This window comes from Crocuta crocuta, unplaced genomic scaffold, assembly GCF_008692635.1.
Source record: "Crocuta crocuta isolate KB4526 unplaced genomic scaffold, BGI_CrCroc_1.0 scaffold32, whole genome shotgun sequence".
Lineage (NCBI taxonomy): Eukaryota > Metazoa > Chordata > Mammalia > Carnivora > Hyaenidae > Crocuta > Crocuta crocuta.
This window is the reverse complement of record NW_027529424.1, coordinates 8,070,656-8,085,732: the sequence shown is the minus strand read 5'-3', so window position 1 is coordinate 8,085,732 and position 15,077 is coordinate 8,070,656. Positions and strand designations below refer to the sequence as shown.

At 49.4% G+C, this 15,077-nt stretch overlaps 1 protein-coding gene across 1 annotated transcript in view; it reads right to left on the bottom strand.

Annotated features, from left to right (window-relative positions):
- Window positions 1–15,077, bottom strand: part of SFMBT2 (Scm like with four mbt domains 2) — a 201,050-nt gene that overhangs the window by 32,536 nt on the left and 153,437 nt on the right. The window contains exons 12-13 of the mRNA XM_077758536.1: window positions 4,499–4,612; window positions 1,587–1,629 (exon numbers count right to left, since the gene is read on the bottom strand). Of these exons, the coding sequence (XP_077614662.1) occupies window positions 1,587–1,629; window positions 4,499–4,612 (157 nt within the window). The remainder of the gene's footprint in view (window positions 1–1,586; window positions 1,630–4,498; window positions 4,613–15,077) is intronic.

The window sequence follows — 15,077 nt, the reverse complement described above, 5'->3', positions numbered from 1 at the left end:
CAAGATCACTTCAGACAGGTCGCTCCCCAGCTCTTACGATAACCCTAACACCCCAGTGGGACTGCTTCTCCTCAAGTGCTCATCACCGGTCAGTGATGTCCTTCTAGGTAGTTCCGGCCTTTGCCTCTTGCTATGGAATTATAATAACACCATTAATTATATTCTTAGACCTGAAGGAATATTAGCTTGCGCAGACTTTAATGCAAATCAGACTCGTCTTCCACCTCTAACTGGGAGCTACCGTCTGGTGGCCTTCGGTTTCTGGCGTCTGTGCTCCTGAGGGTCGTGGCTACACTAAATGGATCTTCGAAGAAAGCCTATGAACGGATGGGCCTTAACATGTGAAGCAGGCCTATCCCAGGACAGAGCTTTGTGTTACAGGTCAGGCCACAGGGAAAAAGAGGTGTGTTGGGTTTCACAGGGAACCCCTGTTGGCCGTGTAGAAACCATAGTGTTGAAAAGTGACATATATTCAAAGTAAACCATTCGAGAGCTCAGCTGGGTCCTCTACAGCACTGATTCTCAAAGCGGGGTCCCTGGAACTCGCAGACGGGCATCACCGGGGACCTTGGGAGACGTACAGGTGCTCAGGGCCCACGAAGACCTGCTGCACTGGAAAGTTTAGAGATGGGGGTCTGGCAGCGTGTGTGTTTTATCGAGCTGCCTGGGTGACCCTGGGCCCACAGGCCGCAAACTGAGGAGCTACCAATTCAGATTTGGAGGCAGAGGCGGGACTGCTGATTTCTTTTTTACGCTCTGTTTCAATGTCCTCCAGGTAAGGCTGGAGTCAGATTAACTTGAGCCGCTGTGTGTGGAAATGAATGCATGAAAAATGCCCACAAAGCTCCTATTCACACTGAGGTAACAGTGCAGTTATTACTGCATTTCGTTTTGTTTCAACTTAAGCCTGGGTACATGCAGAAAGGCTGGCCTTAAATTCCTTTCCCTCAGTGTGTTTTTATGAAGAAAACGGAGCCAGCTGGCGAAGGGAGTGTATTGTAGCGTCTCGGATCTTCTCCCCTGCATCAACATGGTGCAAACAGGTCCTGCACGGACGCACACCGCCTGGTGCCCTCCTCCTTCGTAAACTTACAACTGAAATGTGGGGTGACTGACATTTACTCAACCATGTAGAGAACCCACACGTGTTTTTTCCCATGAACTCTAATCTCAGGAAAACCCGGAGAAATGGGGGTTTCACAAAAGAGGGTGCTGAGATGCAGAGAAGTGAGGCAGCTTCCTCACGCACCCCTGCTGGGACCCCGGCAGCACCGGCACGGACTGGCGCAGGCGGGGGCGGCTGTGCGCGGCTGCGGGGACCCGCAGAGCGCCGTCCCCGTCAGTGGGCTGCACGCCCTTCAGTGGGCTGGGGTGGGATGGAAGTGAGACATTCCAGGGCGAGAGGGGATCCCCGAAAGAGCAGGGCCCGTGTCCTGCACGTAACAGGTGCACAGCCATCACCGCCACCTTGACAGTGCCCAGTGCTCACTGGCTCCCTAAGGAACCGGAGATGCTCCTGCCCTCTGTAAGGACAACTCTGTCAAGTTTATCACCTGGTTTTGGGCAAAAGAGACACAAAAACTTACTGTTTTTCCGGCTGCACAACTGCGATCTTTCTCTTCTTGTGTGCTGAAAAACAGGCAAGAGAGGGCAAAAGGAGCATGAGCTTCGTTTGCTCGTGGGGGCAAAAGCATTTTCAAAAAATGCCTTCAGTTTTAAAGTAATGACTTGAACACTGAGAAGTTATTCTGTTCATGCCACAATTTCACCTTCATTTCTTCTAGCACTGAATGACTGTGACTCATCAGAAATGAAATCTAAATAGAATTTAGTGCGTTTAATCTTATCACTACACCAGCTACTTTATTCTAAAATGTGCTTTTCATAAGAAACAAAGAGCACACATTCCTTCCTCACCTAACCCACCTGGTAAAACAAACTGTTGCGAGATTATCTAGAATTTTTCCCCCCAGAAAGTGGTAAATCAAATAATATTACCATACAATACACTCCCAAATTAAGATCAGAGACATGTTTTTGAGTTAAAATATTATTACTGGAAGGAGGATTAGTGCCCCGTAAATATGTCTGACAAATATCGACATAAACCAGCCAATAATTATCTGTTGGACAAGATTTATAATTTATATAACTGATTCGAATCACCTTACCAAAGACAGACCAGAGACTGTGAAACCAATTAATGTTGGCACTGACAGTCCAGCATCTTCTGGCATATGCATGATTTCAACAAAGTTTTTTTAAAGTTTATTTGTGTATTGTTTGAGAATGAGTGAGAAAGAGAGAGAGACAGAATCCCAAGCAGGCTCTGAGCTGTCGACTCAGAGCCCAACGCGGGACTGGATCCCACAAACCGAGAGACTACGATCTGAGCCAAAATCAAGAGTCAGATGCTTAACCAACTGAGCCACCCAGGTGCACACCCCCCAACCCCCTGCCCAACAAAACTTCTAAAGCTACTGGAATTTAGAGGATTTAGGTTTATAGTTTGCCTCTTCAGAACAAATGCACGACTGAACCCAGAGAGGACCGGGCCCGGCTCTCTGGCCAATGAAGTCAACAGTCTATGGCACATTAAGCAAGAGGAAAAAGTTACAATGCCCATGAAAAAGTTATTCTACACTCAAAATAATATCTTGAGGGCCAAGATATTATTCTTGTTGCGTGACTCATTGAGCAATCCTGTGTGTGTGGGAGAAGCTCTTAAAATCCACCTGTGTGTCATCTGGGCTACCTACGGTGGCACACAGATAATGCACCATCCCACTCTTTTTTTTTTTGAGACAGAGCACAAGCGGGGGAGGGGCAGAGAGAGAAGGACGTACAGAATCTGAAGACAGTCTCCAGGCTCTGAGCTGTCAGCACAGAGCCCCACTCACGAACCATGAGCTCATGACCTGAGTCAAAGTCAGACGCTCAAACGACTGAGCCACCCAGGCGCCCCCACCATCCCACTCTTAATGAATACCGAGTAGGACTCTAATGTCCTTCAAAATATGACATCAGGGAATAGGAGGGCGACTATAAGATGGAACTTTCTTTCTAGCAATGTCCTGAGCATATATATAAGGGAACCATAGAGTAGGACATTAGAAAGTAAAGCTAGCATGTAAATTATATAAAGGAAATACTAGAAATATCTATTTCACAAAAAGTAAAACCCCTTCTCTTTAAGGAGTCATAATTTTATTTTATTTTATTTTACTTATTTTTTTTTTATTTATTTCTAGGAGAGAGAGAGAGAGCGTGAGCAGGGGAGGGTCAGAGAGAGAGGGAGTCACAGACTGAAACAGGCTCCAGGCTCTGAGCTGGCAGTCAGCACAGAGCCCGACGCGGGGCTCGAACCCACGAACCGCGAGATCATGACCTAAGCGAAAGTCGGACGCTTAACCGACTAAGCCACCCAGGTGCCCCGCGGAGTCATAATTTTAAATAGCACTCTAGATAAACATTCGGGTAGAATAAAAATGCCATGATTTCTAAGTTTTGAAGATTTTTAAAAGTACCATTTCAGGATAATGACCTATAACAAATGTGAGAACATACACTGCTACATATATTTAAGAGATAAGAGTTCTCAGATTTAAGAACACAGAGGTAGTTGTGGGTTAACTATTAATATTGTTTGAATTCGGCATTTTTGGGGTCAGAAGGACGTGATATTACACACTTTTCAAAGTACAGTTGAAATCTCACTGGTTGGTTAGTGCTCAGAGTAGCTGTTTATGTGTTATGTCAGTAAATTTTTAGGACCAATCATGATTCTTTCAGGGTAAAGCTCATGAGAATAACTGCTTCTTTCTCAGACATGATGATACAAAAACACAGTATTTAGCTCAAGTTTTCTCTAATCAAAATAATGGATTATATAAAAAAGTGGGAATGGAGATTTATTTTGTTTTCTATTATTTTATGTGTTATACGTTATTGTATGCAACATACATATATTATTATACTTATTTCATCGCCACTCTGTGACCTTCAGCTGCCTTAGCATTTATGACCTCGTTTGTCAACCTGTGACATGCTTCCAAACATTCATCTCATGAAGACACTGAAAGCACACACATAGGATAAGAACAGTGGCACCCGTGGGAAATCTAACACCAGCTCTGGTTTCTACAACTTAGCCACACTCTCTTTACAAAACTGCCTATTTACAAATAAGTAAGTAAATAAATAAATAAAAATTTAAAACGGGGGCACCTGGGTGGCTCAGTTGGTTAAGCATCCCACTTCAACTCAGATCATGATCTCCCAGCTCATGGGTTCGAGCCCCGTGTCGGGCTCTGTGCTGACAGCTCAGAGCCTGGAGCTGCTTCGGATTCTGTGTCTCCTTCTCTCTCTGTCCCTCCCCCACTCACACTCTCTCTCCTACTCTCAAAAATAAATAAACATTAACAAAAGACACAGAACACTATCTACTCCCCCACGTCCCAGATGTTGTCCACGCTGCCGCACACTGGACGATACTTACAGACTGTTTTGTGTGGTGTGGTCAAAGGGTAGGAGTTCGCCTCACACCAGCCCACCGGGAAGATGTCCATGGATTCCACGTCAACAATGAACTCTGGAGCAGGAGTCTGCAGGCCTGCATCAGACGAGTCAAGACAACAGGTACAGATTTTACCAAAAAGAGCCAGAAGAAGAAAGGAAACTACAGGCACCCCTGAGATGAGGAAAACTTTTCCGGAAGGTGAAACACAAAACCGAGAACAGTCTTATGACAGATATCAACGCCTGAAACAGCAAGAGTGCATGAGGTTCAGGTAAAGCAGAGGCCCCGAAAATCCAGGCCACTTCCTACTGGAAATGGCGGGAGGGTGACGAAGGGAATCTGGGAACAATGGGCAGTGGGGCCTGAAAGGCTGGCAGAGGGAATAAGTCTGCCCCTTTCCTAAAAGCACCTTTAAACCTAAGGGAACACGGCCGAGCTTGGGCGGGGGGGGGGGGAAGCACACATTTAAGTCACCAGGACAGAATTCCTCCAACACCAAGCCAAGTCTACCTTCAACCAAGGGAAGTTAGCATCATGGTTAAAAGGAACTAGTTAGGCACAGCAAGCCAGGTTTTGAGCAGTGAACACAGAGGGTCCAATTTCCCTAGGGAATTTGTCCACTGATCAGTTTGACTGGGGTGACTTGTTTTGAGCTCCTTTGGGGACCACAGACAGTTGTTGTGTTGAACAAAAGCCATTTATGCAGGAGTGTCTTTTTCAGTGGGGACTGCCTGTCACCCCATTTCGTAATCCTACTAATGCCTTGTGATAAATCAGCACCAGAGCCAAGAGGCTCTGAAAGACGGAACAAATCTGCATGGGATACGAGCCAAGGTTTCGAGGAGCTCTGGCCACAGGGGATCAATGTGGGACCCAGCAAACTAGTGGCAAGAAAAAAATTCTACATAGACTCAGTAATCCTTTGGGAAAGAAAAAACACTGAAGGAAGACACTCGTGGACTAAGAATCAACAGCTAAGAACTGTGTTGATAGAGTTCTCCGACCACTTACTGCTGCTTGGCCCTGAGAATCAAGATGGAAACCACACCGTGGAATCCCCTCACATATCCGCCTTGCCACACATCTGATGGATTTTAAATCGGATCCCCTAAAACTTAACTTCATGAAGCTTGATTCCAGCAGATGCAAAACAGTCCCAACCATTTTAACTTGGACATTAGCTGCTTTGGTTTCTACCCAGTACTTCTCATCATAAAGTAGATACTGTGATAAAAGAGCACATTATTTGATCCGTGTATGTTCCCGATTCAGTGCTAAACCAATGTGCTGCTGCATATATAGTGCCCTGAACCCTCGGGCAGCAACACACACACACACACACACACACACACACACACACACACACAATCATCACCATTAGTCATGGTCGACGTTCGATTCCTTCTCAAAAAAAGCAATACTATGACTCCCATCCTAACTGCCCTTTTGCCTAATTTTCCCATAATTTGAAGGATGTAAGAGGCTAAAGGAAGGCAAATAGGTTGATAGAGATTATTTCTCAACACGGTTGAGTGAATGGAAATCATTTCCGTCTCGTATGACGACTCAACCAATACTTAACCAACTTGCCAAAGACCCTCGAATAAACAAGATGACTTCCAAGACAGAAAAATAAAGAAACTCTCCAGGTAGTTTCAAATGTGGAAGCAATTGTTCCTGTCCCGAAGGGTACCCGAGTCTCAAGAGGGTCGAACGAAGAGGGTCACTGAGCTGTTTCCTCATTAGCTACAGGGCACATTCTCATTCTCAGCCTCCCTAAAATAGCACAGGTTTCTTAGCTACTCAACCACTGTGCTAATGGGCTGAATTCACCTACGACAAGCATTAGTACTTCCAGACTTAACATTTAGGTACAAATATGATTCTCAAGGTCAAAGGAGTACTTCAAAAAGAAGCAGAAGGTGAATTTTATAGCCTATTCCTTCTGGAATTATGACCTTCATCTTCCAATATTCTGCGGGTTCAAACATCTCTTGGTATTAATGCTTTAATATAAACACTCCCATAGCAATGTTTACATTAACATAGTGATATGGTTGTGTTTACCATACTTTGAAATTCTTTGATCATGCCCTCCCTTCAAAACAAATATTTATAAGCTACAATGTGTCAGCTACTATGTTTTCTAGGAACTTCTAGCCCTGTATTCCTTGTACTTCCAAATCTAACCCCCTAAAGCATCTATTAAATATGAACTGATGGAAAAGTGGATTATTTATCCCCCAGGGAAGTGTTCCTGACCCTGAAACTTTTCCAATCCTGTTCCGAATGATGGGCACCGATTCCTTATTTCCCTTTATCAATCTGATGCAATATCTAGATGTATCTGGCTGGACTCGGAATAATCTCTACAAAAAATAACCCACTATGTTCCAAGAGCAAGGGCCCACTGGCTTAAAAAAAATCCATTAAAAACGTATGCAATTCTCCTCGAGTTTCCAAAACTGTCGATGCAAAAGCTTGGAGGCTCCCTGCAGCAGTCTTTCCATTTTATAGGAAACCCTCTTGTGAACTGCACAAGACCAGGCTCCAGATCTGACCTCACTGAAGCACTATCAGTCCATATGGGTTCTACTCATCCATTCTTCCCCAGAGCTTTCATCTCAAAAACCACCGGGACGCCTCAATCTCTATCTACAGGGAGGTACTTAACTAAATTATGGTACATCATGATGGGATATTCCACCACTTGTAAAAAAAGATGGAGAAACCTCTTTAATATGCTTATATGTAGAGATGTGTGCATCTCTACATATTGAATAAAGGAAAAGCAAAGGGCAGAATGCAATGTGTATATATAGTATGTTATCATCTGTTTACAAAGGGGAAATAACATATATTTATATGTGCGTCACACAGATCTGGAAGGAAGCACAAAATACTAATACAGTGGGCGTCTGCTGGGAAAGGACCTTCGAGGGACAGGGCAGGAGGGGAGAGAGGCTCTGACCGCAGACACTTTCATGCGCTTTTGGCCCTTGAGAATGAGTCAACTAATTTACAATCACAGCCTCACTTTTCCCACAATAACAATGCAACACAAAACACGCCAAGAAGAAAGGAGTCGCGTGCATGAACCACAGAGGCCAGATTTGTGAAGGACAAGTGCCCGTCCCAGGGAGCAAAACCAAACCACGACTCATTTCACTGCTGAGAGGAGCAAGGTGTTCGTTCCGTGCCCACAGAGCAAATGTGCGGCGCATCAGCTTCCAAGAGCCACTTGCCGCCTTCGGAGAGGTCCGCGATCTGCTGTACCCTGAGACTGTGGCACCCGGTCAGTGGGTACCCGTCCCCTCCCACAGTCGCACCTGCCCTTCCCGCTGCACAGGCTTCAGAAACAGAGTCCGACCGCGCCCCACACCTCGTAGGAAGGGAAGAAAGGCACGAGGCGTTTAAGGAAGGAAGTCATCCTTGCTCAGAACCCTCATGAAGAGTCAGAGGCCGCAGCAAATCGTGACAGGCTCACGCACGCGATGGAAAGATCAGGCGCCAGGGGGAAGGCGGGCTCCTCGGTGAGCCGGGAGCGAGCAGACCGGGTGCAGGAACCCCAGGGGCCAGGAGCCCATCAGTGGCCACGCCCTCCGTCAGCCGTGAGGCCCCAGTCCTCAGGAACAAGGGGACAGTCTGCGGCTGGCGAGACCAACACAGGACGGGAAACGGGCGATCTGGAGGGAAACGACCCAAATGGGACGCAGTGTGTGTGCGGAGAGAGACACAGGTCTGCAAACGCTCGCTGCACTGACCGCGGGCCCGACACTCTCCAGGGGCACAGGCTTTACAACAACCCTAAGGGACGGGGACGAGATCTATCCCTGTTTTAAAGATGAGTAAACTGAGGCGCAGGAAAAGCTCAGAGAGCAGCAAGTGGCAGATCCAGTTGAACAATCGAACTCTGGGGGCCTTAGGAGGAAGCATTTCAGGTGGCCTCTTTTCTTCGTTCCCCTGGGTTTGTTTCTGGGTTTTGGTTTGGTTTAGTCTGGTCTGTTCAGTGCCTGTCCCGTTCCTATCATGGTCCCCAGATCCCCGTGCGGAGTCCCCGTGGGGACGTGGGGGAAGGAGACGCGTGCCCTCCACAGGCAGACGACAGGCCAGGGCTTCCGGAAGAGCAAGGCAGCCCCTCAGCATCACTTCCTTGCAGACGGCAGGGCAGGAGCCCACACTCAGCACAGCCTCCGGGAGGCCACTCGCCAGCATCCCGCCCACCACAGGCCTCCCCCACCGAGCCCGCGTTTTGCCTAAGACGTTGCCCAAAACAGGCAGTTAGTTCTGTAGTCGGCCACCAAGGGGCCCGTCTGTCATCGGGCATCAGCTCTGGGGACAAACCAGACCGGGGAGGATTGGACGCCGGTGCCTGCACACCCGCCCCACTCCCCAACCAGCCTCTCTCACTTCCGGGGAACGCTGCTCCGGGGCCCCGATGTGCTGATGCAGCTCCTCCACAAATTGTCTCACGCAGGCCATCCCTCTTTTTAAAGATTTTAAAACCACCCACGCTGGCTTGAAATATAATTACTTTCACATTTGCATTTTCCCTTGTTTGATTTTTGCAAGTCTCTGCGAAATGCTTATTAACCACCTGACTTTGCCACAAATTACAGAAAGGCTTAAGGGGCAGTTTTCCGCACCTGCTCTCCTGTTACGCGAGACGGCCTCGATGAAGCTGCTTTAGGCCGCGCCACACCTTGCCCATTAGATCCCAGCGCCCCTCAAAAACCTGAGCATCCAGATCAATCATCTGGGGAGGATGCCTTTACTTTTTTGTTTGTTTATGTTTGAGAGAGAGCGCCAGGGAACACGAGAAGCAGAGAGAAACAGGGAGACAGAGGACCTCAAGTGGGCTCTGTGCTGACAGCAGAGAGCCCCATGGGGCTCGAACCCACAAACCGTGAGATCATGACCTGAGCTGAAGTTGGATGCTTAACTGACTAAGCCACCCAGGCGCTCCTGGGGAGGGAATGCAGATTCCCGGACCCTGCTTGGGACTCAGATGCACTAGGTTTGTGGTGGCCCTAGGAACTTGCAGTTTAAACTTTTTTTTATGTTTATTTTATTTATTTTTGAAAGAGAGAGAGTGAGTAGGGAGTGGGGGGAGAGAGAGGGGGAGAGAGAGAGAGAGAGAGAGAGGGAATATCCCAAGCAGGCTCTGCACTGTCAATGCAAAGCCTGATGTGGGGCTCAGACCCACAAACCGTGAGATCATGACCTGAGCTGAAATCACGCCTGAGCCACCCAGGCACCCCTGGGATCTGCATTTTAGGACTCCTCCCTTAGATTGGGAGGTGGAGGGTAGTTTATTGCAACTGAACTGAGCATAGGGGAGCCCTGACCGGAGAGTTCTTGAATGTTGGCTTTGAAGTATACAATATTCCCCTGGCTCACAATTCGGTTGGCAAGATAGCTGTTAAGGGACCACTGCATCTTAGAGCACCTTCTCGTTCAGGAACACGGATTTTACCGATTCCTCCTGATGTATTCAGCAAGCACTCAGCAAGCAGAGTGCACATGAACTCCCACACAGATACTGTGCTCTGCGACAGGCAGACACAGCAGGGCCCCATGTCACAGCGCAGGGCGCCAGTGACAGCATGGGGGGTGCACAGACACAGGGGTGCCCGGCCGACGGACCGCAGGCTCCATGCAGGGAGGCAGGGCTGGAGTGAGAAGGGGCTGCCCTCCCTCCCGCTGGTCGGCCACCCCCTTCCTGAGCTCTCACGGTCACGTGCGCCACGATGCTGAGCACTTCCCTCCGCCGACCTCCACAACCGTCCTACGAGGGACAGCCCGTCATTCCGTCTATTTTATGCAGCCGCACAAGAGGGGATTTGAAGGTCAGGGTGAACCCGAGCTCACACGTGTAGGGAGCAGATGTGCTGTCCGGAGGGGCTGCCGGGGCCGGGCTGCGGGCTGCGTGCAGACACGCAGATCAAGAGGAAGACAAGCCAGGTCTCGGGGCCCCACGATGGCGGCAGGCACAGGGAACATCCCTGGGATGAAGATGGAGACGCGCTGGGACGGGGGGCGCCGAGGGGACCCCAGTCACGGGGGTGGGCACGCTGGTGTAGGTTCCCCTACACGTGTTGGCTTGGGTGGTCTTCTGGTCTCTGTCGTGGGTCAGAGGGGACACTGGCCGAGGAGAGCCACCACCGGAGGGGTGCCTTCTCAGAGGGAGGCATCCTCCAGGGGTCGCTGTGCGGGTGGGGTTGGTGGAAGCTTCCGCACAGAACTGCCTCCAAAGTCAAGGCCACAGAGAGGAGCGTCCACGAGCTTTGAGGAGCTCTGAAGCTCTGTGAAGGAGGCAGGAAGGCTCATCTAAGGAAGTGTCCGTGGGGAAGAGAGGTCTGCCTGGCCCAGGGCTCTAGAAACGCCCGGCAAAGATGGAGGGGAGGCTTTGAAGGAAGGGTCGACAAAGGTCAAGTGCTGCAAGCAGGAAAAGGGAACTGTGGGTGACTGCAGGAAGCTTCTGTAAAAAAAACACAACCAATCAGAGCAAGAGGCGCAGCATGTATCTCAACCTTCTAATCAAGAAAACGATAAAACTGAGTGTGAGGCCAACCCCAGGCAGGAAAGGTGGTTACGAGTAAAAGGGAGTGAGGCGTGCCACAGGAGCGGGTGAAATGCCCCCCGGGCTCCCCACGGGTGCTGGGGTGCATGCCCAAATGCGAGCAGAGTGACCTGGGGGTGTCTTGTAGATGATTTGTTTATTCTATCTTTTTAGGTGTTTGTTTATTCCTGAGAGCGAGCACGAGCGGGGGAGGGGCAGAGAGGGAGAAACAAAACTCCCAGACTCCCCTGCACGACAGATCCTGATGACAGAGCAGGCCCCACTGATGGTTATCGACTCGTGGGAGGTGCTGAGGACAGTGTGAGGCAGGGGGTGATCTTCCCCTGGTCATCACTGCTGGCACGTGGGGCTGTGAAGGCTGTGGCAGCCGGACTCGATACTTGTGTTTCTCTTCGTGAACTTCCACGGCCCCTGGGGACCTGCAGTGCTGCTACTGTGTCCTCACACGCTTGGTGGTTGAAGCTTCCTGCCCTTGGGCCTAGAACGTGCCCTTGAAATGAAGAGTCCCCCAGTGGCCTCCTGACTTTCTGTCTGCAGCTCTCAGTGATCAGTGATCGTAGAGGCACCTTGTTTCCAGCCACAACCCTGTCTTGCTTGAAACACTGACTCTTTGGGGACCTGGGGTGGCTCAGTCTGTTAAGTGTCCGACTTCGGCTCACATCGTGATCTTGAGGTTCGTGGGTTCAGGCCCCACGTCAGGCTCTGTGCTGACGGCTCAGAGCCTGGAGCCTGCTTCGGATTGTGTGTCTCCCTCTCTCTGCCCCTCCCTTGCTTGTACACACTCTCTCTCTAGAATGTATAAACATTTAAAAAAAATGTTTAAAAGAAAAAAGAAACACCGACTCTGATTTTGACTGCCATCAAGCCACACGGACGCTCCCTCCAGTTTCTAAGTTCCTGAGTCCTGAAACCTCATTTCCCCTCAGTAATGAGTGAAGTGTATAGCCGCCCTTTGAGCTCCACTTCTGAGTTCCGGGCCTCGACAGGCCTGAAGGGCTCACTTTTTACTGGAGCACAGCATCTAGAACCATGCTGTCCTGAAGAGCCTCCCGCAAGGACGCGGACCTTCTGGGTCAGTGCCGTCCAAACCGGCAGCCTCCAGCCTCCCGGGACCCTGAGCACGTGGCTGCAGGTCGTGCTACCGAGGAGCTGAAATTATAACTTGGTTTCATTTAAAACAAAGCAGCCGCTTGTGTCTAGAAGCCACGCGGGGGACAACACAGAACTAACATCTATTCCTATCTCCTGGGAAGGGCTCCTGCAGGGAGGCACTCTCCTCCGGGGCCCATGAAGCCCAAGGAGGTCCATCCAACAGTTGTGGTGTTAGAGAGGGTCCATGGATCGTCTGAAATCACACCCAAAATAGTACACGTGGGCAAGTGCGTTTTCCTGAATGTCAACAGCTTTCACGAGAAGCTCTAAGGGGTCTGTCCCCTTATGTCCTAATGTCCCTAATGTAAAAATCTGCCCTGGGCCTGGGACCCTTCTGGGAATGTCAGCACATTCTCAGTTCTAGTAAGAGCTCATGGTTCAAGACAGAGTGAACTTTCCAGGAATCTGGTAAAGGGACAGCCTAAACCTTCCATTAAATACTTCTTCATGCCCACCTGCTTTGAACCCTCATTCCTTTGCCTCATGGAATCCATTTTGTCATGAGGGGCTCAAGTGGGAAACTCATTAACCTTACTTAGTATGTTATTCATTCATCCATCCATCCATCAGATCTGAGAGTCTACAGAGTAAGAAGGCAACGGAGACAAGAAACAAGTCAATGCAGCCTCTGGGCCCAGCCCCATGCAGACGCGGAGAGGACAGACTGGGAGGCTTTGAGAGGCAAAGGGTGGGCGTGGGGCCGGAGCTGAGGAGAGGCACCTGGTTCCACGTCCAAGAACCAGTCCGGCCTCTAATCCCCTTGCCGATCTGCATAACCAGGAAGACACCTCCGCCAGGCAGGCAGCTGGAGGTCTATGCTCTAGAAAATGTGCACCAGAGCGAGTGGAGGAAGGACACCAACAGAGGCAGGCCCACCTCGCTGGCCGCAGCCAAGAAGCCAAGAGAAAATCCGACAGATCAGGAAACGTCACTGGACGGCTCCAAAGTGCATGCATTTGTCAAGAGGGGAAAAGGAGAGCTCACACCGGTCCTTGAACTCTCAGCGCGTCTTGTGTTTCTATCCCTCCGCGGAAATTCTACACGAGGCTCAGACTTCCAGAGCTCACTGGCTGTTCTTGACAATGCCCATCTTCGAAGTCAGGGGCCACAGGCGCGGCCCCGCGTGTTCGGTGCTTGCCGGTGCGGGATGTGAAGCTTGTGGTGACGGGACCTGAGCCCTGAACTCCAGAAAGCTGCTGCCCAAAGCTACACACGACACAGACCTCACAGACGGACCCTTACCCAGTACGCTTCTCCAGGACGGAGGGTGGAAAAATTTCATTTCCTCCAGATTTCGTTTCAGAGGGCAGCAGAAAACAAAGATCGGGAGATGCCAGTAATGACCGGGCTCCCCATTCTGAAGATTCTGCTACATCTTTGCAGACCTGACGACTCTGGTCGTCTCTGTGTTTCTGTCCTTGTGTGGCTGTTTTTACTACAGATCGGGACCGAAAGCAGGGGGTACGAACCCCACCCCTCCCGACGCTCAGGGCCCAACAAACACCAGCCCGGCATCCCCGCCGCCTGTCTTCCTGTGGGACAGCGCTCCCAAGGTCAGAACCGGGCTCTGGCCTTCCCCTCCCAGGGCTCTCTTCAAAAAGTTCTCTAGTGGCGGCAGCTAAAAGGGCTAAATAACTTTCCAGAAATGAAGCCCGGTGGTCGCCATATTTTTATGGCACAAAAGGAACTTTAGCGCAAAGTCTAAGTAAAAGTAATATATTCCGGAATACGGAGCTTCTCACCTCTCTTCTAAACCAGAGGACAATGTTAATAATGGCGGGAAGCCAAGGCAGGCAGCACAGGGAGCTTACAGGGAGCTGAAGCCTCAGGAGGACGGGTGGGGGGCCACACACCCTCCTGGTCCCCGAAGACAAGCATCTGGAATGCAGGGAGAAGGACCTGGCGCGGGGTGGGGGCTTCGCATGAGCGCAGGGCCGCGACGCTAAGATGTTACCGCTGACGACAACTTCTCCTCCACGGGTGATGCTTATAACTGTCGGTATGACTACCTCAAGCAGAGAAACGCTGCAACGTCCTCTCTAGAACACGGGCCCCCAGCATCGTGGCGCTTGCTGCCCCTGGTTCGTGCGGGCTCGCGACTCTTTCCAAACGTGCACACAAAGCAGTACTACCTTCGTCTCCCGTATTTCATTCACGGCCCGTCTTCAACACCAGCTCTTTCACAGACGCCTGAAGAACTGACCTCCAGAGATGTCACACATTAAATAAAAAATGATCATTTTAATTACTTAAAAGTGGCCAATTAGCCATGGGCTGAAAATACTTCAAATCAATTTAATGCATAAAACTAACTAATGAATTGTTATGAAGTGCTTGGTCCGTTTACGGTGTCAAGTAATCGGTCTATAACCAGAATCCCCATCATCATAAAAATAACTTAACAGCCACACACTGAACACCGCAAATCTCTAACATGTGCTCCCAGGACAAAGGAAAGAAAACAGTATATACGTAAAACTAAGGAATAATAAGAAATAAGTGCCATTAAGCTCACCATCATCTTAAGAGGTAATATTCAGTGGGCGCCCAAAACAAAACAAAAAAAGACCCTCAAAACCCAAAATACAATCAAGAACCAAGAGACAAAATGGGATTTTAGTTTATGCGATCAAACACGTGACTTTGACCAAGAATTCCAGGTGGATAATATGCAACAAAGTTTTCGTTAAAATTTTTTTTTTAATGTGTAAGGGCTGGGAAAAAATGGACAATCTATTTATTTTTTGCTCTGCTTCCTAATGCTAAATGATTTCAGTGCTACAGGATACAAAAGCACTGTGGAGAATAAAGACTGACGTGAGC